The 22,615-nt window shown below is 44.9% G+C and overlaps 5 protein-coding genes and 1 long non-coding RNA gene across 6 annotated transcripts; 4 read left to right on the forward strand and 2 right to left on the reverse strand.

The window, feature by feature from the left end:
- The first annotated feature begins 1,011 nt into the window (after positions 1 to 1,011).
- LOC134872382 (uncharacterized) lies at positions 1,012 to 1,518 on the forward strand. The gene is made up of 2 exons (XR_010166795.1): positions 1,012 to 1,230; positions 1,465 to 1,518. It is a non-coding gene; the product is annotated as an uncharacterized LOC134872382 (long non-coding RNA).
- A 149-nt stretch (positions 1,519 to 1,667) lies between these two features.
- On the forward strand, positions 1,668 to 8,555 carry LOC134871523 (uncharacterized). Its single transcript, XM_063894240.1, has 2 exons — positions 1,668 to 8,267; positions 8,502 to 8,555. Exon 1 carries the CDS (start codon positions 1,668 to 1,670, stop codon positions 8,001 to 8,003), a length of 6,336 nt encoding a protein of 2,111 aa, XP_063750310.1. The 3' UTR covers positions 8,004 to 8,267; positions 8,502 to 8,555.
- Positions 8,556 to 8,675: 120 nt separating this feature from the next.
- LOC134872381 (uncharacterized) lies at positions 8,676 to 10,316 on the forward strand. Its single transcript, XM_063895666.1, has 5 exons — positions 8,676 to 8,818; positions 8,994 to 9,187; positions 9,369 to 9,516; positions 9,666 to 9,870; positions 9,972 to 10,316. Exons 1-5 carry the CDS (start codon positions 8,717 to 8,719, stop codon positions 10,280 to 10,282), a joined length of 960 nt encoding a protein of 319 aa, XP_063751736.1. The 5' UTR covers positions 8,676 to 8,716; the 3' UTR covers positions 10,283 to 10,316.
- LOC134872380 (uncharacterized) lies at positions 10,307 to 13,659 on the reverse strand. The gene is made up of 7 exons (XM_063895665.1): positions 13,246 to 13,659; positions 12,237 to 12,326; positions 11,670 to 11,923; positions 11,385 to 11,575; positions 11,177 to 11,264; positions 10,646 to 10,839; positions 10,307 to 10,520 (listed from the first exon to the last, which is right to left on the reverse strand). Exons 2-7 carry the CDS (start codon positions 12,324 to 12,326, stop codon positions 10,333 to 10,335), a joined length of 1,005 nt encoding a protein of 334 aa, XP_063751735.1. The 5' UTR covers positions 13,246 to 13,659; the 3' UTR covers positions 10,307 to 10,332.
- Positions 13,660 to 15,566: 1,907 nt separating this feature from the next.
- LOC134871994 (uncharacterized) lies at positions 15,567 to 17,750 on the forward strand. The gene is made up of 3 exons (XM_063895048.1): positions 15,567 to 16,081; positions 16,571 to 16,786; positions 16,962 to 17,750. The coding sequence occupies exons 1-3, from the start codon at positions 15,834 to 15,836 to the stop codon at positions 17,119 to 17,121; spliced, it is 624 nt and encodes a 207-aa protein (XP_063751118.1). The 5' UTR covers positions 15,567 to 15,833; the 3' UTR covers positions 17,122 to 17,750.
- Positions 17,512 to 22,127, reverse strand: LOC134871993 (uncharacterized). Its single transcript, XM_063895047.1, has 9 exons — positions 21,436 to 22,127; positions 21,058 to 21,135; positions 20,498 to 20,603; positions 19,463 to 20,199; positions 19,146 to 19,329; positions 18,618 to 18,875; positions 18,346 to 18,517; positions 17,866 to 18,014; positions 17,512 to 17,749 (listed from the first exon to the last, which is right to left on the reverse strand). Exons 1-9 carry the CDS (start codon positions 21,814 to 21,816, stop codon positions 17,562 to 17,564), a joined length of 2,253 nt encoding a protein of 750 aa, XP_063751117.1. The 5' UTR covers positions 21,817 to 22,127; the 3' UTR covers positions 17,512 to 17,561.
- Between the last annotated feature and the right edge of the window lie 488 nt (positions 22,128 to 22,615).

Here is a 22,615-nt window from a genome sequence, read left to right on the forward strand (position 1 = left end):
TTTTGTATATTATTGTCATGCAATATTTTTGGTTTAAGGTAGTTTTATGTTCTTATTCTTTCTCTATTTCATATATAATTAGGTTAAATGTGAATTAATAATTTGATGTGTAATAATGACGTAATGACGTGCACAGGAAGTCTTGTGATAAACGTAATAAGTAGTTTGGAAGACGTGCTTTCAGTCTTTTGGACCTGCGCTGCTCATGGAGCAAGATGTGTGCAACAGTGTGTCCGTAAAGCCTTAGCAGCTCCTGATTTTCCGGTCAGAAGAATCCGTGTATCATTCGTTCATTTGTTTTTCCGATTTAGTTGAGGATTGAAAAAATGAAAATAGCATTTGATTTAACGTTTTTCCCATTTCAAAACCAAAACCAGAAATCGGATTACGGTTCGTTTTCTCGTTTTTTCGATTATGCACCCCCAAACGGAAAATGGAAAATGAAACATTCGGATAACAAATCCTGGGAGTGTTAGTTGTCAGGGAAACCGATCGCGAGCCAACAACTGACTCATGCCACAACTGATCTGTAAGGAAACATGGCTAATTTGGAGTCTCACTACGAGATGATAAATCAACTCTTTCTGTCGGGGAAAACTCACGCCGAAATGTCTGAGACATTGAAGAGTATGGGAATTAAGGGGTCCTCTGAGATGTCGGTGAGGAGATTCTGTGGCGACGTTGGGCTGAGACGGAAGGGGCACATCACAGACCAAGAGCTGGAAGAAGCTGTCCTGACATCTATTCAAAAGGTGAGTAAGCCTAGATCTAGAACTAGGCATTTGTTTGAATATTATTGCCATAGCCTTATGAATACCGAAAACGATTCAGGGCCAGATGAGCCCCAGATAGGAAATAGATCGGGCCAAACATATTTTGCCGTCTGGGCTAAACCGTAGCCGAAATAGCCTAGCCTCGGCCTAATAATTGAATGTAGGCTAGGCTACACACTTGTAATCCTTTATGACTTTATTATTAGGGTATTTGTTTGTTTGTTTAGTTGTGTGTTTGAAAAGACTCCCTGGATTTTCGTCCTTTTTTTTCAGTTATCTTTCTAATATGGTGAATCTGCCAAACTGAATCCCACTCCACCTGCCAGCTAAGGGGCGGAGACTATAAATAGCCTGCTCACCCTTTAGTTCATCCTTTGCACTCCCTGCCAGCACACCAATTTAACCCTGTGTCCTGAGTTTCCTCCACATATCCTGAAGTGTGCGTCTTCAAGTTAACGTGAGTGGTCAATTCATTGTTTATTGTTTCATTTGTATGCCTTTGTGGTAGTTTTGCTGATCCCTTTGTTCTCAGACATGTGCTAGGAGCCATGTGGGAATTGTTTGTTGCTTGTTGGTTACTTTGCTGTTTAGTTCTGAATTGTGTATTTGCACATGATTGTTGGTTTCTCTGTTTGATTGACCACTTCGTTATTTAATTGTAGTTGTATTGTTTCTTTGTTTTCTCATGCAGCACACAAAATAATCAAGACCAAAAGGGAAAATAAATACTGGTTCTTGCATTAAACCCTGCCTTCTCCTTGCCTCATTGCATCCTTGCCCTTTGGGTCTTCTGACCGAGACCCTGTCTGCTCGCCACACTCACTCTCCCCGAACCAAATCACCCCTACAGTTCCTTCAATGGTCCTTCGAGCCGGATACTGAGTGAGTGATACCATGGCAGGCAACGGTAAGGAGTCAAGAGAGTTGACGTTGCCAGAGAAGGCCCCCCAAGCTGGAACCAGAAGTGAGGGGACGGTATCCAGACCTACACGAGAGAGACGTCCACCTGACCGCTATGGCTTCCTGGATCCTGATGGGAAACTCTCCAGCCAGCCCAAAAGCCTCCCTCGTCACAGCCAAGCAGCCGTACTGCCGCCTCCCCCCCCAGGTGCTGTTGATGTCCAGGCGGATGACCATGAAAACCCTGATCAGACGCTGAGAGAGAACACAGCCGCTGAGGAACGAGGAGTGGAGGAGGAAGAGACGACAGTCGAGGAGGAAGAAGAAGAGGACTATGAAGTTACCCACGACTATGTCCAGCTTGAATCAGCAGCTCTTCAGCCCGCTCCACTGCCCGCTCCCCTGCCCGCTCCACTGCCCGCTCCACAGCCAGCTACACAGCCAGCTACACAGCCAGCATCTGCTCCGATCCACCTGAGAGATGTGAGACCTGGCAGATCCAGGGGCAAGAGCGACAAGCGTGAGCCACCACCAAGGTCGAAGACGGCCTTCTCTTCTAGCTCCACTTATGCTAGTGGAAGCTCCCGAAGCTCACGCAGGAGCCAACAGGTGGAGCTCACCCCACAACAGGCGGCCATGGTCGATGAGAGGAGGAAACTTGGAGAACTGCAGGAGATACAGCGTCAGATTGAGGAGGAACAAGCTATAGATGAACGGGCACAAGAACTGGATAGGCGAGCACAAGAAGCTTTGAAGGAGAGAGAGAGGATGACCCGGTCTCTTACTCTACAGCGACGACTACGGAAAGTCCGAAGAGAACTGGAAGAGGCTCGATTAATCACATCCTTCACTGGGGATGTAGGAATGACCACAGAACATCCACCCGCTCCGCCAGCTATGTCCAGTGTGAATGACCCACCTCAAGTGCTTGCTCCTTTTTCCCTGAGCTCCAGAGTCCTGGATTCAGCTGAACCTGTTGATCTGTTCTCCGAGCAGCAGGCTCCCCCTGAGGTTCCTCAGACATCGGTCTCCTATCAAGTTCCAGTGAGTGAACAATCTCTTTCGTACCACCACTTACCTCCAGCTGTGAGTCTACCTGTAGATGCTGTGAGTCAAGCAGCAACTTCTGATCCTACTGCTGAGAGTCACACATTACTTCAGACTTCCAGTCCCGAGCATGCGGCTCCATCACCTCCTTTGTTTCACCACATAGCGCTGACCGCACCTCGTCCGGCCAGGAGTCAGAGGCCTTCAGATCCGGTTCGTGAGAAACCTGCACCTCTTTCCTTGCCTAACCCCATTGAGAGGGTATCAGAGGGCGCTAGTATAATGGAGCTTTTAGTAGCGACTGCATTTGGCATCCCGAAGCCAAGATTGCCTTATTTTGAGAGCGGAAAGGAAAGTGACTTTGTTCTGCTTACCATGGCGTTGGAGAATCTCTTAGATATCCACGCTCACCTTTCTGAACAGTACAAGTTTCAGGTCCTTATGGATCACTTGAGGCTGCCAAGTGCATACAAACTGGCAAAGTCCTATATGCACGCCTCAACTCCCTACACTTCCGCTCTTGCTGCCCTTAAGGCAAAGTATGGCCAGCCACGGCAGTTGGTCCAAAGTGAAATAGCTAGCATCCTCAATTCACCACCTGTCAGACTTGGTGACAGCAACGCTTTCCAGGACTTCGCTCTTTCTGTACATTCATTGATTGGCATGCTGAGGTCAGTGGAAGGTGCAGACGGAAGGGAGTTACGGTGTGGCTCTCACGTAGACAGGCTTCTTGCCAAGCTCCCCATTCAAAACCGAGACAGTTTCATTGAGCACTGTTTGCTTCGTGGCATCTTGAAAGAGGGTTCAGAACAATCATACACCTTGGAAGATTTTTCAGCATGGCTCAAGGTTAAAGCCCGGGCCAAGAGTATTGCCCAACAAGTCTCGGGACCTGCGTCAGTGGAGAGACGAGAGCCAGTCCAGAAGAACCTGGGGAGAAGGGCGACGCCGACCACGATGTACCTGAGCAACACCGCCACTGTGGAGAGCCAGCCTGATGTTCAACCAAGCCATGGAAGGGGGATGACAATCCATGGGAAACCCAAGTTCCAACCTTTTTGTCCATACGGTAACAACAAGGAACACTTCCTGGGAACTTGCCCGAAAGTTAAAGAATTTAGCCCGTCACAACTGAGAACCTGGATAGAGAGGAATGATCGTTGCTACAGATGTGCCCGCTGTCATAAGCCAGATAATTGCACCCTCAAAAAGCCTTGCAATGTCTGCAAAGAGTTGCATCTCACCATCCTGCATAACATCATACCTCAACCGTCAACATCTAAAGGCCCCCATGGCTCAGAGAAATCAGCAACGGGAAACACCCTCAATCTGCTCGTCCGTGCACCTTGTTCTGCAGACACTCTGTACATGGATCAGCCAAACAGATCTCCCCGTGTGATGTTGAAGGTAGTCCCCATTTTCTTGATCAATGGCCGGCAGAGGCTGAAGACATATGCCATACTTGACGATGGTTCAGAAAGAACGATCATCCTAACCTCTGCAGTGTCCCAGCTGCAACTAAAAGGACCAGAAGAGGTCCTGAATCTCAGAACTGTGCGTCATGAGGTGATTCCCATAAGTGGTGAGACAATCTCCTGTTCAATCTCCCCAGTGAGCCAGAAGAAAATCAAATTCCTTATAGCCAATGCCTTTACTGCTCCTGTCCTCAACTTGGCTGAGCATTCCTGTCCCGCCTCTGACCTGCAGAGGGAGTATTCCCACTTACGAGGCCTACCCTTACCGGACTTTGTCCAAGCCCGGCCGCTGATCCTGATAGGCTCAGATCATTCCCACTTGTTGGTGCCCAAAGAGCCTGTCCACATGGGACCTTATGGGGGACCCATCGCCGTCCATACTGCCTTGGGTTGGGCTGTTCAGGGCCCAGCCAATGCCTTACCTCGACTTCAGACTTCTGATGTACAAGCCTTGTTCACACTCTGCAACACTGTATCCTGCCCAGCTACTGCTGAGTTGATGGAGAATGTGGAGAGACTGTGGAGACTCGATTCCTTTCCACACCGTAAGGAGAAGGAAGTAACCCGCTCTAAGCAGGATCATTATTGCCTGGAGCTGCTCGAGACGAAAACTGCAGTGAAAGAAGCAGGTGGAGTGTCTCGATATGCTACCCCATTGCTCAGAGCACCGAACAGTCCACGGCTAACCTCTTCAACCCATAACTTGTTGCCATGGCTGCGAGGAACTGAACGCAGGTTGAAGAAGGACCCTGAGCTCATTGAGATCTGCAACCAGGAGATCCTGAAACTGGTCGAGATGGAGTATGTGAAGGAGGTGGATCCCAAAGATGATCAGCCAGGTTCAGAATCTTGGTATGTTCCACATCACATCATCAGACAAGCGAGTGGAAAACACCGGCTGGTGTTCAACTGCTCTTTCCAGCTTCATGGCCTGAATCTGAATCGCAGCCTTCTTCCTGGTCCAACTCTGGGTCCCTCTCTTCTTGGCGTGCTCCTCCGTTTCCGTGAGCACAGCGTGGCCATCAGTGGTGACATAAAATCTATGTTCCACCAAGTTCATCTACTCCCTGCTGACAGGCCACTGCTAAGATTCCTCTGGCGAGCTATGGCTCAAGATACCTACCCAAAGACCTATGAGTGGCAGGTGTTACCTTTCGGTACAACTTGTAGTCCTTGTTGCGCCATTTATGCCCTGCAGCGTCAAGCCAAAGAGCACCCAGAGAGTGATGAGGGAGTGATGAACTCAGTGTTGAGGGCATTCTATGTCGACAACTGCCTGCAAAGCTTCCCTTCTTCGGCCACAGCCAAAGCACTTCTGGACAAACTTCGTTCCACACTGTCTCGCGGGGGATTCGAAATTCGCCAATGGGCGAGTAATGACTCCCGCGTTGTCGAACATCTCCCTCCAGAGGCAAGATCTGCTAGCACGGACTTGTGGCTCTCTCAAGCTGGCATTGACCCCCAGGAATCCACCTTAGGTTTGCGCTGGAGCTGCCTTCCTGATAGCCTGGGATACAAACACCGTGTGACACCCATCAAGATTCCCACACTCCGCCTAATCTATCGCACTCTGGCCAGTCAATATGACCCCTTAGGGTATATCTTACCTTATACCACCAGGGCCAAAGTGCTGGTTCAGGACTTGTGGAAGACCAAACGAGGCTGGGATGACCCCATCATTCCATCTGAACTGGTTGACCGATGGCTGAAGTGGGAACAGGAACTGGCTGACCTCTCAAGCATCAGACTGCCTCGCTGCTATGTGCCCTCTTGTGCTGACCAGTCAGGTGTACACAGAGAGCTGCATGTTTTCTGTGATGCCTCAGAAAGGGCCTATGGCACTGTGGTCTACTTACGTGTCCATGACAGCCAAGATCATGTTCATGTGGCATTCGTCATGGCCCGCTCCAGGGTGTCACCAAAGAGACAGTTGTCAATGCCTCGACTTGAACTGAGCGCGGCCTTGGTAGGGGCGCAGTTGGCCACTACCTTGAAGTCTGAACTTACCTTGTCATTGGCCCGAACCATCCTTTGGAGTGACTCCACCACAGTGCTGACCTGGTTGAAGTCAGAGTCGTGCCACTACAAGGTCTTTGTTGGCACTCGAATCGCAGAGATCCAAGAACTCACAGACTCAGATGACTGGAGGTATGTGGACAGTCCAAACAACCCAGCTGATGACCTGACCCGAGGCAAGACACTGCGTGACCTGGCGCAACCTAGCTGCTGGACGGACGGACCTGCCTTCCTTCAGCACCCTGAGACTTGCTGGCCTGTTGCTCCAGGTGTTTCCCACACCTCATCCCTCACAGACAGCACAGAACTGAGGAAGGCTGCTACGTGCCTGAATGTTTCTGCTGCCCCCAGTGTATTGCCGAATGCCTCTAAGCATCAAAGCTGGAGTGACCTCATCACCGCTACTGACCAAACATTGACTCAATCCGACAAAGTGACCGAAGGTGCAGCAGCGGAAACCTTCATTCTACAACAAGCCCAGGAGTCATGCTTCCCTGAAGAACTCAGCGCTCTCCGTAAAGGAAAGCCTCTCTCTAGGCAAAGTAGTCTACTTCAACTCTCTCCTGAGCTTGATCCAGATGTTGGGCTGATGCGGGTAGGAGGAAGACTACGCAGGTCCCAGGACCTAGACCCAGACATCATCCACCCAATCATTCTGGACCCAAAGCATCCCACTACGCAGCTCATCATTAAGCACTATGACGAGTCCCTGCTGCATCCGGGGCCAGAGAGGGTCTTTGGAGAGTTGAGACGCAAGTATTGGATCCTGGGAGGAAGACCAGCCATCCGTAAACATCAGCACAGTTGCAGAGAGTGTCAGAGGTGGAAATCCTCTCCTGAAGTGCCCAAGATGGCTGATCTGCCCCCGGCAAGGCTGCGTCTCTTCAAACCACCATTCTGGTCCACTGGTGTAGACTGTTTTGGACCCTTTATCATTCACCATGGCCGTAGAACAGAGAAGCGATGGGGAATTATCTTTAAATGCTTAACCACTCGTTGCTTACATCTGGATTTGCTTGGAAGCATGGATGTCGATGCCTTTCTCCTAGCACTCCGTCGTTTCATCTCCCGTCGTGGCAAGCCCTTTGAGATCTGGGCGGACAGGGGAACAAACTTCCGTGCTGGGGACAGGGAGTTGAATCAATGTTTCCAGGCCATGGAACCCAAGCTTCAGGAACACTTGGCCAATCAGCAGATTTCCTTCAACTTCAATCCGCCATGTTCTCCACACTTTGGAGGAGTCTGGGAGCGCGAAATCAGATCAGTCAAGAACGCCCTACGAGTGATCCTCGGGAATCAGACCACTTCTGAAGCTGTCCTTCACACTGTCCTGGTTGAGGTAGAAGGCATTATGAATTCAAAGCCTTTAGGCTATCTTTCATCTTCTGCCAGTGATCCTGATCCGGTCACTCCCAACTTGCTGCTGATGGGGCGGCGGGACGCCTCCCTGCCACAAGCCATCTTTGCCAACAGCAAGCTCCTTGGGCGAAGGAAGTGGCGTCATAGCCAGATGTTGGCGGACCATTTCTGGACACGGTTCATTCGTGACTACTTGCCTAACCTACAACCCAGAGGAAAGTGGCTGAGGGAAGTCCAGAATCTGGAAGTAGGGAAGACTGTTCTGATCCTTGACCCCCAACTGCCGCGGGCCTCTTGGCCAACAGGTCGAGTAACAGCTGTCATGGCCGGTAGAGACGGACGTGTTCGGTCCGTTGACGTCCAGGTCGGCCGTCAAACCTACACCAGACCAGTGTGTCGTCTGATGGTGCTTCCAGAGTTGGAAGAAGAGTGAGTCTTTCTTTCAGGAGGAATTGATCCCAATTCCGGGGCGGCTATGAAAAGACTCCCTGGATTTTCGTCCTTTTTTTTCAGTTATCTTTCTAATATGGTGAATCTGCCAAACTGAATCCCACTCCACCTGCCAGCTAAGGGGCGGAGACTATAAATAGCCTGCTCACCCTTTAGTTCATCCTTTGCACTCCCTGCCAGCACACCAATTTAACCCTGTGTCCTGAGTTTCCTCCACATATCCTGAAGTGTGCGTCTTCAAGTTAACGTGAGTGGTCAATTCATTGTTTATTGTTTCATTTGTATGCCTTTGTGGTAGTTTTGCTGATCCCTTTGTTCTCAGACATGTGCTAGGAGCCATGTGGGAATTGTTTGTTGCTTGTTGGTTACTTTGCTGTTTAGTTCTGAATTGTGTATTTGCACATGATTGTTGGTTTCTCTGTTTGATTGACCACTTCGTTATTTAATTGTAGTTGTATTGTTTCTTTGTTTTCTCATGCAGCACACAAAATAATCAAGACCAAAAGGGAAAATAAATACTGGTTCTTGCATTAAACCCTGCCTTCTCCTTGCCTCATTGCATCCTTGCCCTTTGGGTCTTCTGACCGAGACCCTGTCTGCTCGCCACACTCACTCTCCCCGAACCAAATCACCCCTACAGTTCCTTCAGTGTTTATTTACTGTCCATAGACCGGTCCAACGTACGGACGGAAATTTATGACAGGGTACCTGTCATCTGTGGGGGTGAAAGTGGGTGAACCGCGAGTGGGAAGGATCCTACGAAACGTCCATCAGCCCTACAATGAGCTACGTCGTGAGGTAGGCCTAACGAGTGCGCAAAAAATAAGCTCTAAAATTGCTGACATCATGAATGTTAACTTAATGTTGTGTGTTTACGAGGCCTACATAGTAATCATATTTGCAAATGACGTGAATGTTTCTGTTGATGTTATTGTAGGCCTATTTTTCATTGATTGGATTGTACTTCTTTTAGGGAGCAAGAAACCTGAACCCAGTCCCTTATCACGCAGACTACACGGGCCATAAATTACACATGGACCAAAACGAAAAGTTGGGTATGTTCGGAGTGACCCATGTGTTGGCTGTAGATGGGTACAGCAGTAAAATTATGGCTCAATTCACGATGCCCGTGAAGAACAATCTGATCATCTATGAGGAAGTTTACAGGCAAGTTGGAAATCCTCTATGTCTACATCAGTGTTACATGTGTGCTCAAAAGCAAATGTACTACACAAGTAATAGCCTACAAATGATTCATTAATCCATTCATTAATGTCATTAATTAATTAATGCCAATTTACACTGCTTTTTCATTTCTTTCTTTCTTTCCTTCCTTTTTTAAATACAGGAAAGCAGTTGTCAACAACGGAATGTGGGACCAGATTAGAGTTGATCACGGCAAGGAGTTTTATTTGACGTTATACATGCAGGAGAAGTTGGCTGAACATCGACACAACACCAATAGACTCCCTTACCTGCAGACAACCTCTTCAAAGGTATTTTTTCTAGTAGTACTAGGCTACTACTACTACTACTAGCCTACTACTACTGGGATCTGTCTTCAGCCTTTTATTACTTTTGGGTGGTTAAAAAATGTCTGAAATGTCATATACAAAACGTTTTTTTGTGTGTGTGATTTAAACAGAATCTTCGAGTGGAAAGAATTTGGCCAGAGGTCAACAACCGGGTCAACTATCCCATCAAACAGGCCCTCATCCACCTACAGGACCAGGAACTAGTGGACATGCAGGACAACACAACTAAATTCTGTGTGTCAAACTTGGCCTGTCAAGTCAGTGCAATAGGACTTGCTCGAGTTGTGCAGTCCTGGAATGCACATAGGATACCAGGTAAAGTGTAATAGCTTACAAGTGTAATAGCAGTTTTTCACTGACCAAAAAAAAAGGGAAAAAATTGTATAAAATGTAAAACTTTTTTTTACTCATTTTAGGCAGAGGGATACCAAACCAACTTGCGGCTGCTAGGTGTCCAGCCAGCTGTCCTGTAGAGCTGCTGCCCAATGCTGCTGAGGCAGCACATATGTACGAGGAGGAGATGGGATCATCTCTGACTTGGGTTTCAGCCTTTGGCTCTGACCCGTTTTCATCCGATGAACAGAGAGGTCTAGCAGAGCAAGCGTTTGGGGAGAGGTACCCGGACATGTCTCATCTCTTCGATACGGTCGTTAACCAGGACTACACCATGTTTCAGGAGGCACTGCTCCATCTAATTAATGTCTCTGACATGCATGCAACATTGTAAATAAATAAATACATATGAATCGTGTTAAAATCAACATCGTTTTGAATTATTTATTTATTTAAAAAAAGCTTCCTCAGCACTGCCAGGGCCTCGTCCAACCCAGCCACTTCATTTGTCTCCCTGTCTTGACACCGACACTTCGGGCAGTAGTCGTGGCTGTGTTCCCACTGTTGAATGCACGACCTGCATCCGATGATGCTTCTGCAGCAAGATGAAAAAATGGGTTTTTCCACAGGACCTGTAGATTAAAAAACATAACATTTTGGTAGACCTTAATTGTTTTTCCTTAGGCCTACGTGTTTAGTTTACCTTCTTGACTTGGAAATCAACTTGATAATCAACTACAAGTAAAACTGTACTAACCTGTGCACACAAGGCAGCCAAAGACAGTCTTCAGGGCATTCACTTCTCCCTCTTGTAGGCACAGTAGAGTTGCTTTGCCAGTCCCTTCTGTTACCTCCTTGATGCTCTTGGTGACCTCCTTCAGGCCCTGGGCTGCCTCGATCACCTCCTCTATCTCGGCCACCACGTCTTGAAGACCAGTGTCTTCTCTACGACTGAAAAAACATTTTGAATTTACAATGTATTATTTATTATTGAATAATGGAAAATATAAACAAATGACTGGGAATTTACAGTCCCCTTTAAGGCGAGAGGGCACACCCCCGAATGCCATTTATCTCAAATGTGGGTGATTTTGATCCATTTACATGTCTTCTTTCAAAATAGAAAACTTGCCATACAAAAAAAATTAGGTTTTTATGCCCCTAATAACTGGAGAAGTTTCAAAGTCCTGCCTATTAATCCGAATCTAGGTGTGCCCTCTCGCCTTAAAAGACTAAATTAAATTGAAATACAGCATTTAACTATTTAGATGTTATGACAAAAGACTACCTTAGCCGCCTCCTTTTGCCAAGCTGTCCCAGCTGAATCTCAGGAACAGCAAAAATCTTCCTAGAATTCTGCTTCCAGAAGTTGGATCCTACAGTGACAGCACAAGAATACAAATATCCATAATATAATACAATTCCTTATTCTTTTTTATTATAGTTCTTTATCTTTACTTCAGCCAAACTCAAGTAAATGACCATTTCAGATTTACCTCTGGTGCCCTCGGAGTCAAGAATGGCGTCCCCCTGGCCATCTCTGAGGATAATTTCCTCCGCGTCGCCAAGTGCCTCCACAACCTTCCCCAAGATGGATGGCACATTAGCCTCAAACTCTGAGAATCTGACTGTCACAGTTTTGCTGGTCTGCAGCCTCCCCTCCATCACCTCACCGATGTAAATATTCCTACACATACAGTACAACCCCAATTCAAAGAGTTAGGACACACAACACCAGACTTTTTGAAATCATTCAATCATACATTACTGTTATAGCCTACCTTTGAAATGCCTTTGTTCTCGCGACAGCACTGGCAACAGGCCGCTGAAAAGCAAAACGTGGAAGTTGGTCCGCTGCTGCTGCTGTTGCTGTTGCAGGTGGTGGTGGTGGTGCTGCTGCTGCTGATGCCGAGGCATCCCCATGCACCTCGTAGTGGCCCCGGTCCACCAGATCCACAGAGATGAAGTGCCCGTTCTCCTCTGGGAAGATGGCGATGTTGTGGTCATCTGTTAAATAAATAGTGTCCTTCTGCACCTGTGTGATAAGAGATGAGATTATGATTTGTTACATATAGGGGAGACCGGGGTAAGTTGAGCCACTTTTTACATAAAGGCGTAATTTGAGTGATAAAGGCGTAATTTGTTTCAAATCTTCACATCATACCAAATTTCAAAGTGTCATGTTACTATTAATGCAAAAACTAATTGATAAACTTTCATGGTTAAAATAATATTCTCTTTTTAAATATGTTTTTCAGGTGGCTAATCTTACACCATGCATGAATAAAATAGTGAAATAAAAATTAAATAGTGAAATTAGACAGGATTGTGTGATATAGGCTACTTACTTGAAAGATGACAGCTATTTTTTCGGTCTTGAGGTCCTCTGGTCTCACTGTGACCCTCTTTTCTCTCAAAAAAAGTACGTAGGTATCCATCTGCATTATAATAGTAAACGTTGCATCAAATATGGTTGTAAAGCGCTGAAGGTTTATCATGCTAGGCTATACTTTGTGTAGCACTTACTACAAATATTAAAAGAGAGTTGTTGTTGTTGTTGGACCAGACACTAGGTTCGTAGGAAGAGCAGTAATTGGTTAAAATAATAATTAGCAAGAGAACAGAGAAAACACCACAGACCAAAAGATAAGTTTAGAATTGCCGGCTTTATCAAAAAAGGAAATGGAAGTAGTAGAAGTATTATTTAGAAAATGGTACCTTTAAGACATTACACATACAAAACATACAACACAAGAAAAACCATTTGCATAAATGCAAAGTGATTCAAAGAAGAATCTGAGTTTTACTCAGTTACCCTTTAAGTAAAGAAAACTATTTTGAATTCTTAATATCTAGTTAACTTAAACTCAGTCAGTTTCAGTAATTTAGTTAGTATCTCAGTTGAGCTCTTATAAGTGTTCTAGTATTGGTTTGTTATCCAGTTAGTTTGCAGTCATTTGGTATAACTAGTTCTTGAATTTTCCATCTTAATTATTAATCAACTTAGGCCTATTTTAGTTTTAATTAAATCAGAAGCATTTGGTATTACCCTCTATCAGTAGGTTATTACAACCAAGAAACATAGGGCATCTTACTAAGCCCACAAGAGAAAGTTAACACCAGTAAATGCAGTATCAATCAACCTTACAGTTAAACACATTCACAGTATGCACATAAACATCAACACAAAATGGTTAACTCTATCAATGTCCATTAAATCAATTCCTTAGTGCTAAACAGTCCTTTAGTGAGAGAAAGGGAGAAGTTCCCTTTCACACAGCAGCGCGGAGCAGTCCACGCACTGCTCACGTGATCCAGAGGGGAGAAGTATGGCGGCTACTACTGGCACAGTCTTACCGCAGTTGGTGATTGATTCTCGGCAGGGAAAGGAAGGGAAAGGCTGAAGCACCCGGCCCCTCACTACGATGTCCGCTCTCCTCGAATAGGAGAAAAGATGTTTCTTTCGACGTACAAACACAGTTCAACGTTGCTCCTTCCTCGGGTGGCTCGCCATCCAATGTCGTTGACCACGCGCTGGATGCGTGATCTTCAAAAGCAAACTGTATCTCCGCGAATCTCCTCAGTAACTCAAAAACTAAAACGCTAAACAAAACCACAGTCTATCGACATAGACAGAAGGGTAAACAAAACACTCACAGCAAGAAAATAAATCGTCAAATACACTTAGATTTCTTAGCTCTAATATCTTCTTACTGGAGCTACTCTCAAGCGTGACTTCACCTGTTCTTGCTTCCTCGATTCTCACGAGAATCTTCCGGAAGAGAATGACTATCAGCACTGTGATTAGCTGATAGATATGACCTTTCAACTTCAACCAATGATAAAATAAATTACCAAAACCACGAAATAATGTTTTTAATCCTATTTATCTGTTTAAGATGTTTTTAATATCAATAAAGTAAATTATTTGAAATGATGAAATTCTGTTTGATATTTATTCTTATTTATTAACTATTTAATAACCATGTCTATTTTCACCTGGGTTACATTTGCATTGAAGCAGTTAACATCATAACGCTCTGTTTTGTACAGCTTGAAGGAAGAGTGGACAAGAACAATGCAGTGGTGAGATCTTCTTATGTATTTATTCTAATGTCATTAGTTTCTGTTGTTTTGTAAGGATGTTATAAGTCTAACAGCGTGGAACAAGTGGTGATTGGAACCCAGTGACTCCCGCGGAAAGCTGAATGAAACTAGACGTTCTAGGCACGTTAGCTAGTTATACAACAGCTAACTTCATATTCAGCTAACAGCGGCAGTTTCAGCATGTCAAATAAACGTAACAGACGGCCTGTATCTTTTTCAAAAAGTTAATATTTCGTCTTATCGCTGCTAAGTTGGGTTTTTATCTCTCTCTCTCTCTATATATATATATATAAAGAGACAACACGAGAGGAAAATGGGTCCACAGTCTGACTGGGGTGTTCTTTTTAGGTTTTCAGTTCCCCCAAGAACAATGTCTAGCCACAACATTAAGCGCACAATGGAATAATTGGTGTAGCACTAACTATGTCCTGTGCTAGTGTTTTGCTTACATTATACATTTACTTATTCTATTATTACTTTGGCCACCTCTAACTGTTCGCGTAAGGCATTTTTTGTTGAGAGTTCACTCACCTCAGAAGAAGTAGTAGTATCGCGACGCGCTCTCTCTCGACTCTGGCACTTACTAACCCAACAAAGTTAACGTCGTCTCTAGGGCGGCGGGCTTTCAGTGCACGAGCTTGCCGAAACGTTCTGGTTCCACTTAAAGGTTTTTGGGGGTACGCGTTAACTATTCGGTCCGTCAAACTACCTGGTTGTAGGCCTAACTGTGTTACTGCATCATCACAACATTGCTATGAGAATGCAGAGTCTCAAGTAAGCGATTTAGACTGTGTCATTACCATTTTAGTGACAATAAGGTTATGGGTATCACAAAGTGCCTTTGGGACATTGTAATTCCTGTTATAAAGTGATGTCAATGCTCCATATTGCAATGTAATACATATGTAATGTATATACTCATACCTGGTTTTTTTCTGTCTTCTTCCACAGCAATGTGATGTTCCTGATTTGGGATCTGCTTCTCTTGCGTCTGTTTCCGAAGAGTCTTACTTTGTTATCCCACCGGACAGTGTCCTTCAAGTTCCATTGGATAGGCCACAGTTCTCCAAGACTTCATCTTTATACCTCAACATTTTTCTCTGCAGTCTATGACATCACTCCTGCTTAAGCTTCTCTACGCTGACTACCATAAGAATTAAGATTTATGATAGAGGACCCTCTCATCCCCTTCATCAACTCCCACCAGACAGGAGATTCAATCTACTACCACCAACTACAAGAACTCCTCAGCAGAAAGCTTTCTTAACGGACAATAAAGTTTATTTATCTATCTTATCGTATTGTTGTATTTTGTTGATATCACCCACGTGATAAGCAGTGTTGGGAATAAAGCATTACAAAAGTATTTAATTACTGTAATGCATTATTTATTTATTTCCTGTAACTAATGTAAGGCATTGCAGAGGGGGGAACTGTAATATATACTAGTTACAATGCTAGTAACTTAAGTTACAATACGTTTTACTGTAACCTGGATTTTAATGGTGTTCAGTGTGGTGGGTCAGAAAGCTATTCCTGAACCTGCAATTTTTTTAGTCTGTTAAAGTTACTTAAAGACCTCATGACACGTGGAAAATAAAGTAATATACATACACACATTGAAAGTACACATACAAAATAGTCACTTGAAGTTGGTTTTAATCATTATGATAGAGAAATTGAGTTTGTACGGCCTTTTAAAAGTGCGATTTTTGCGATCTGCTACCGACCTTCCTATTAGTCAGTCACATGACCTATGACGTACACTCCGGAACGGCTCCTTGGTCAAGACACTATCCCACCTGTCACTCACGACTATCCTGACACCTGTCAACAACATGGATTCTGACAACTCCGATTCATCCTCGGATCCTGACACATTTTTCGAAGTGGCAGAGTCCGACCCAATGCTGGAGGACAATGTGAGGGGCGTTATGCCCTATAGATACGAGCCATACTTGGATGAGTTGGAGCCACAGGGTTCTACGGAAAGTTCGGATGGCGAGGCAGAAGGCGCTGTTGGTGGTGCTGCTGTGGCAGACGGTCGGATGCCTATGGATTTTGGCAGACTACAGCACGTGGAATGGTAACTTCCTTCTTGTTCACTTTTCTGACAATGAACACTCCGTAAGATATTGTACTTTGTAATATCCACCACAACCAGCGTTTGCACCAGCGAGCATGTGTGTGTGCAGTCTGCCTCCTCACCTCCCAGAATTAGCCAAATAGTCACCATTACTAGCCTACAGATCGCAAAGGGCCATTGTTGTTTCCCGGTGCTTGTCATAGTCTTAATCTTTATTTAGTTATGTTATTTTTTTTGAGAGCGATGAAAATACCAATTAGGTCTACTATATTAGTTTGCCCTGCGTCATACTCATACAGTAGCCTATGCTATAACCCAGTAGTAGCCTATGCTATAACCTAGCTCCTGACCAGTGGCCATCCTTCCGCGATTAGGCTAGTTCTACGTCGGCTTTTCACGCGAATCAACCCATGACATTGACACTTTGTAAAGTTCTGTGACAATTGTAAGATTGTTTCAAGCCCCTTGCCTTTATCTGTTATATTTTAGGTGTTCTTGTGGGAGATGTGAGCCAATGCCACTGGTAGTGGAGTCGGTGTGCTGCCGCGAACAGTCAAGAGTGTGCGAGAGGAGAGAGGAGGAGGGAGCAGACACCCGCTGCATCACAGAACATTCTGGCTTTGAGCCAGTTTGTCTGAATCTGCATGTTCTGCGCACCGCACATTTCCACTATCGGCAAGAATACGGGGATGTAGAGGGAAACGAGTGAGTATACAATCCTATTGTAAAATCATTTGTATGGACTAGTAGGAATTGTATGATTTGATATCACCAATGACGTAAATGTATGCGTAAAACGAACTGTCATGTAGGTTACAGTAGGCCTAGGCCTACATCTAAAACACCTGTGTTTTTCTTCTGATTTTCTTTCAACTTTTAGGTGGAAGAGGTACACTGGATACAGACAGTTTGTGCGATGGTGCTACGAGTACCTGGGAAGACATGTCAGGGTCCCCATACCTTCCTGTGTGGTGTGGTGTATCCGGAGAACTTTTCCCTCCATTGATTACAGGGGGTTCCAGGACACCAACAGCCCGTGATGATACATGTATGCTGTTAACTTGTTAATTTTGTTTTTTTAGTTTAAATACATGAGTTTGTAAATACATGAAAATGAATGTCAATACATGATACCTCTGGCTTCACATGAATGTGTCTTCATTTTTACAACTTACAACAGCTTACAACAAATAGGCCTAGCAAATCAATTTACACCTTCACCATGGAAGGGTAGCTGATATTTTTGATCATACGGTGTCTAAGATGTGCTGTACTTCAGGGACAATGCAATACAAGCCCACATGGATAAGGGGGAAAACTGTAGCAACACAGACATACTACACACCCTGTAATGACACTTTTCAGAACACCAAGGTGAGGATGGAGCAGGAGGTTCCCAACACAGTAAATCAAAGCACTCACGGCAAAGATGAAATTAAGTTTGTGTTTATTCCATTCAGTCCGGTTCTCATGTGTACATTTAGGTGTTATTTGTAATGCTAAAGCGGGTCATATGTGCATTGACTGCTGCCCTCTTATCCGGCTTTTCGAATGATGCATTGAGTGGCTCTGTAACAGGGGACGGGTCTGGGATGTCAAAGTCATCACCGTTGTAGTCCTCACCTCGACACATGGCCTCCACCATCCGCATCAGCTCTTCAGCATAGCCTGTTGCAGAGGAATATGGGACAAGGTTCAAATTAATCCAACCATAGATATGACACACGACTATGTACATCTCAAAATACAAATCATATCTGCAATCAACTTTCTATTATGCTTACCAAAAGATGGCTCCTGTAAGACTTTCCTCACAATGTAGCCGCCCTTCTTATACTTTGGATACCGCAGGTTGAACATCATCTCGCCATCGTGTCTGCTCCGCTGCTCCCTGTTGGCATTCTCGTTGAAATGCAAAGCAGCCAGGATCCCTCTAAGAACAGAACACAAACAGAATAATCAGGAACAAGATGACCATTCTTAACAGCGAAACATAAACAAGTCAACCCAAAAGAGCCCATGTTACCCCTCTATTTATCAGGTTGCACTGCCTAACAGTGGCTGCCCAAACCAGGCACAAGGCCCTGACCCTTGCCTACAAAACCACTTCAGGACATGTACATTTCCTGTGCACTGCAAATGTTGCAAGCTGTGATTTTGTCCTCGATTGTAAGTCGCTCTGGATAAAAGCGTCTGGCAAGTGTAATGTAATAGAATGTAATAATGTCCTAAAAGAATGTTTCACGGAATATTTCTTTGATTACCTGCTCTCCATCCCTTTGTATGAAAAGTGGCACATCTTTGGCGCAAAGTGGGTAATCACGCTATGGAATGCTTCGAGGTAGGATGTCTGGTGTGACGGGGACAGGCGTTGTATATCTGCACACAGCCTCTTGTTCCGGATGATCTTCTCCACTTCAATAGACACCTTCGTATCTGAAGAACATTGTACAAAATACATGTAAATTATGCAACATGATGCAACATGATACTGTGATCACAATCTCTGTAAAATAAACATTAGGAGTATACTAACGACAACTCAGCCACGGTTTACGCTGTTCCCTGCCTTCCAGGACTCCGTGCGCACAAGAAGAGAACAGTCCCTCGAACCCGGTGTGCCTGTTGTGGATGTGATCGATGACTGATGTCCATTTGTCCACCACAAGTTGTCCACTGCCAGGAGGCGTCGAGACCACGGACCAGTACAGATGGTTTATAATACTTCCCACCCAGGGTTTGAGGTCCTGGCAACCTCTAGTTTGTCCAAGGCTCTGCAGCTTCTTCTTGACACCTGAGTAAACATGTGTAGATGAATAAATAAATAGAAATCTAATGTACTGCTTGAAGGTCTTGACTCCAAGGGCATAACTAAAACCCTTTTTAGATACATGAACAGCCTGTAATAGCCTGAAATAGGCCCTGTCCTCCACACACACAAGGATTTCACACATAAAATTTGTCCAAACCCAAAAAATCATATCTTTCAAAAAGGAATGTCAAGGTAGTGCTTCAAGTCTCTCTTAAAAATTACATTAAACAGGTTTAAACATGTTGCACTTACTCTTGGCTACATGCCATATGTCAAACTGGTGCGTGATGTCTGGATGGTCCTCTCTAATCATCATGTTGATGCCTATGTGTCTGTCTGTCACGAGAGTTCCGACATCCACAAAGCCCTGGACTTTCTCAAGGGATCGCTGCAGTCCCACTTTCTCCATGTGGTAGGACCCTCCAACCTCATTGCTCTAAAACATAAAAAGCAGGAGATTTTGATGAGCATAACATTGACTAGTATAAAATTGTCCTTACTACGACAGAAGAGTGTGTTTTCTATACTGGGCAGGACTCACATAGAGGCATAATACATCTGAAATGTACCTGTACAAGTTGTACGTCAATAACAGCTGTTTTCCGGAGCTCCATTGTTGAGTAGGTGCCGTACTTAGCGCAATGCCCTGGGGTGTCGGCACGCCCGTCACCACCACACACGATGGGTTCCCCTTCTGCCTGTAGCAGACAGAGCATGGCAAACTGCTGCTCGCCCCAAACTCGCTTCACAGCTTTGAAAAGCACCTGGTCCTGATGTCTGAAGAACGATCTTTCCGACATCACAGCAACGCCCAATCTGGATAGGACACGCAGCACCTTGGTGACAGTGGCCCCACTGAAGAGAATGGCAGCGGACAACAACACATTCCCAGCTGCTGTTCTGCCGAAGAAAGGTTGACTGTTCCATAGTCCTTGGTTCCCACATCCCCCGCACTGGATGGTGACCTGCAACTGTGTTCCTACTTCTTTACACTGCCAGGACAGTGACCTGCTCCCACAAAGTCCACAGCTGCACCATGTTGACAACAGCGTCACCAGGCATTCCCAGAACACAAGAAAAACGCTACCTGCTGGCGCCTCAGGTGGCGGCACTGGTGGAGTATTGTGTTCAGGACTCTCTTCAGCTGAATCATCAGAGGACGGCAGCTTGTAGTCGGGATCATCTGTCGACATGTTGTCATCTGAGTCAGAGCCACAAGAGGTTGAGTTGTCGGTGTTGTGAAAGCAAAAGCAGTCATCCTCAGTCTGAGTCCCAACAGTGACCATTGATGTAGTAGCCTGCACACCTGGGGAAAAAACAATGTTTAGTATATAGAAATCAGTGTCAGCTTGAAGGAAATCTTCATTCAATACACACAACTTTTTGTGAAGCTTGCTCGCACTAGTAAATTTGTAGATTGTAAAATAGTCTTTTCCTAAGACAGATAGTTTTTCCAACATTCTTGTGTAGATGTGAAAATAGATGTTTGACATAGAAAAGGATTGTCATTAGTGATGTATCTATCTACACAAGATGCAATGCTGAAAAGACCCGTTTCCCCGGACATCTGTTTGGCTAAAATACGTACATAAATGATAAAATACCTTTAGTCCGTCCCCTTCCTTTGAACTGCATAGCCACCGTCCTTGTTGGTGGCCTCAGACACACTTGAACGGAAAAGTCACTGTGCTGATCTTCTGTTGAATTCACCTGAATAAATAAGTAAGTAAATAAATAAATGTGTGTATACATATGTGTGTGTGTGTAAAAGTTAAAAAAAAAACTAAAAAATAGAGTTTCCTTCCAACACAGGTAACCTAGTAAAAAGTAGACCAGTGTATTTGTCTTACAATCAGCTGATTCTGCACTGGTTGAATTGAGTTTGTGGTGGGTCCTTGTTAGGTTTTTAGTGTTTTTCAGTAATGACAGTCCATCTATCTAGTTAGGTACAATGGAGTAAATGGTGTAACGGTTATGTTATATGTGCTACTGTTGTAATTACACCACAAAAGTACTTTTACTTTTAACACCTCTGGAGATGGTGAGGGTGAAGGTCTGAGAGAGGGGGCACTGGCACTTGATATACTGTAATGCTGTGTGTAGTTAGTCAAATAAAATCTTTAGTCAGTAACTTAGTTGACCTGAACGCTTTCCGAAAACTTACATCAGTAGATGGGTCCCCGTCAGGAAAGTCATCGCTTTCCTCTTCAGCAACATACTCAGACTGGCATTCCTGTAGTACCTGAAACATAAATAAATAAATCACAAGATTTAGCGTGAGTTGGAGGGGGAAAAAAACGCTACCGCAAACCTAAAACAAACACTTGAGACTTGACTTTTTGCTAACACTCTGAGGTGAACTTAGCTGAATAGCTAAAGCACTTAGCACTAGTAGCCAGCTGAGCTGAAGTGTTCAGAGCTAGCGCCAACTTCAACTATGAAGAACCACCGCAAGCTGTTTACACAGTGCCAAACACTCATTCCTTTGCATTTCATTTCCCTTCCATTATTAAAATATAGTCCAAAATAAGAAGGTACGTACCTCCAATCTCTGCCTTTTCTCCAGAGCATGAGACCTCCGGCTCTTGACGTCGCCGTTCGCCCCCGGGGCTAACCTCGAGCTTGTCCCTCGATGAAATATACGCGGAACCGAATTGGGCAGCAAAACCTTCTTCAGACGAACATCAATACCAAGCTGCTCCTTCAGAGCGGGGATCGAGTCGTAGCACTCCTCTTCAAAATGCGCTGAGCAAAGTACAGACGACGAGCTTGGCTTCCATACTGTTCCTTTCGGACCAGCTCTTGTCCTACAAACTTGTTGCGTCCAGAGTTCACACAAAGCAGGGTCTTTCGGAAACCGATGAAGGGTAAAACCGTTCTCCCTGGTGTTTGAACAATACGCTGCAACACACCGCTCAGGCATGTTCTCAACAAAAATATTAAGAACAAAACTTTAAAGATGCTAAAACTGCGAGTACGACTTACTGTGACTAGAAATGATCAAGGTCAAGGGTGGCAGCAGGTGCAATCAGGTCTAAAAGCGTTCCGGAGCATACGTCATCTTTATGTTGGAACGTTGTCAAGACACTGGCCTGTGGATTTCAGTGGCTTGCGTACAAATTTCGAAAATAACAGAGAACCGGGCATATTTATCACAATTATGTATTTCAAATCGAAAATAAAAGTTATTTTAGACTAAATAAAAAAAGGTAGTCTCTAGGTGTCATGAGGTCTTTAAGTAATGCAAAAGTAATGCCTTAGGCCTACATTTTAAATAGTAATAGGCCTATGGTAGTGTAAGGGTTGAAAAGACAGTAGGCCTATGCCTATTGGGTAGGCCTGATCAGTAGGCTGCTTTACAGTTTTTGAGTAACTTGCCCAACAGTGGTGATAAGGTCATTTCCTAGGTCTACTCTTGTATGCCTATGGACTTTCATGGGTTTTTCATAGTAAGCTAGCCTGATATCAGCCAACAACAACAATGCACATAACAATGACAGACCTACGCGAATAGGCTACGATGGAGATTGCTAAGGTAAGGATTAAACATATGACGTATTTATTTAGATCAAATGCTCAAAACCCCCATGTTACAAGCTGCTTCATACAGTAGGCACCGATGATCTTTTACCCTGTGGCTCGCGATTGTTTGGTTTCCCTGACAACCAAACGAGCCCTGCCAGCCCTGCGCAAGCGGCCAGGATTTGTTATCCGATTGTTTC

This window comes from Eleginops maclovinus, chromosome 11 (genome assembly GCF_036324505.1).
Source record: "Eleginops maclovinus isolate JMC-PN-2008 ecotype Puerto Natales chromosome 11, JC_Emac_rtc_rv5, whole genome shotgun sequence".
NCBI lineage: Eukaryota > Metazoa > Chordata > Actinopteri > Perciformes > Eleginopidae > Eleginops > Eleginops maclovinus.

Bases quoted from the DNA above. Each gene is read 5' to 3' on its own strand.
- LOC134871523 (XM_063894240.1), top strand. From the start codon at position 1,668: ATGGCAGGCAACGGTAAGGAGTCAAGAGAGTTGACGTTGCCAGAGAAG.
- LOC134872381 (XM_063895666.1), top strand. From the start codon at position 8,717: ATGACAGGGTACCTGTCATCTGTGGGGGTGAAAGTGGGTGAACCGCGA. The intron at 8,819-8,993 runs GTAGGCCTAACG...TACTTCTTTTAG, and splicing joins ACAATGAGCTACGTCGTGAG to GGAGCAAGAAACCTGAACCC. The intron at 9,188-9,368 runs GCAAGTTGGAAA...TTTTAAATACAG, and splicing joins ATCTATGAGGAAGTTTACAG to GAAAGCAGTTGTCAACAACG.
- LOC134872380 (XM_063895665.1), bottom strand. From the start codon at position 12,326: ATGGATACCTACGTACTTTTTTTGAGAGAAAAGAGGGTCACAGTGAGA. The intron at 10,840-11,176 runs GTAGTCTTTTGT...ATGTTTTTTCAG, and splicing joins GGCAAAAGGAGGCGGCTAAG to TCGTAGAGAAGACACTGGTC. The intron at 10,521-10,645 runs GTTAGTACAGTT...TTTAATCTACAG, and splicing joins TGGCTGCCTTGTGTGCACAG to GTCCTGTGGAAAAACCCATT.
- LOC134871994 (XM_063895048.1), top strand. From the start codon at position 15,834: ATGGATTCTGACAACTCCGATTCATCCTCGGATCCTGACACATTTTTC. The intron at 16,082-16,570 runs GTAACTTCCTTC...GTTATATTTTAG, and splicing joins AGACTACAGCACGTGGAATG to GTGTTCTTGTGGGAGATGTG. The intron at 16,787-16,961 runs GTGAGTATACAA...TTCAACTTTTAG, and splicing joins GGGGATGTAGAGGGAAACGA to GTGGAAGAGGTACACTGGAT.
- LOC134871993 (XM_063895047.1), bottom strand. From the start codon at position 21,816: ATGCCTGAGCGGTGTGTTGCAGCGTATTGTTCAAACACCAGGGAGAAC. The intron at 21,136-21,435 runs GTACGTACCTTC...TTTATGTTTCAG, and splicing joins AGAAAAGGCAGAGATTGGAG to GTACTACAGGAATGCCAGTC. The intron at 20,604-21,057 runs GTAAGTTTTCGG...TTATTTATTCAG, and splicing joins ACGGGGACCCATCTACTGAT to GTGAATTCAACAGAAGATCA.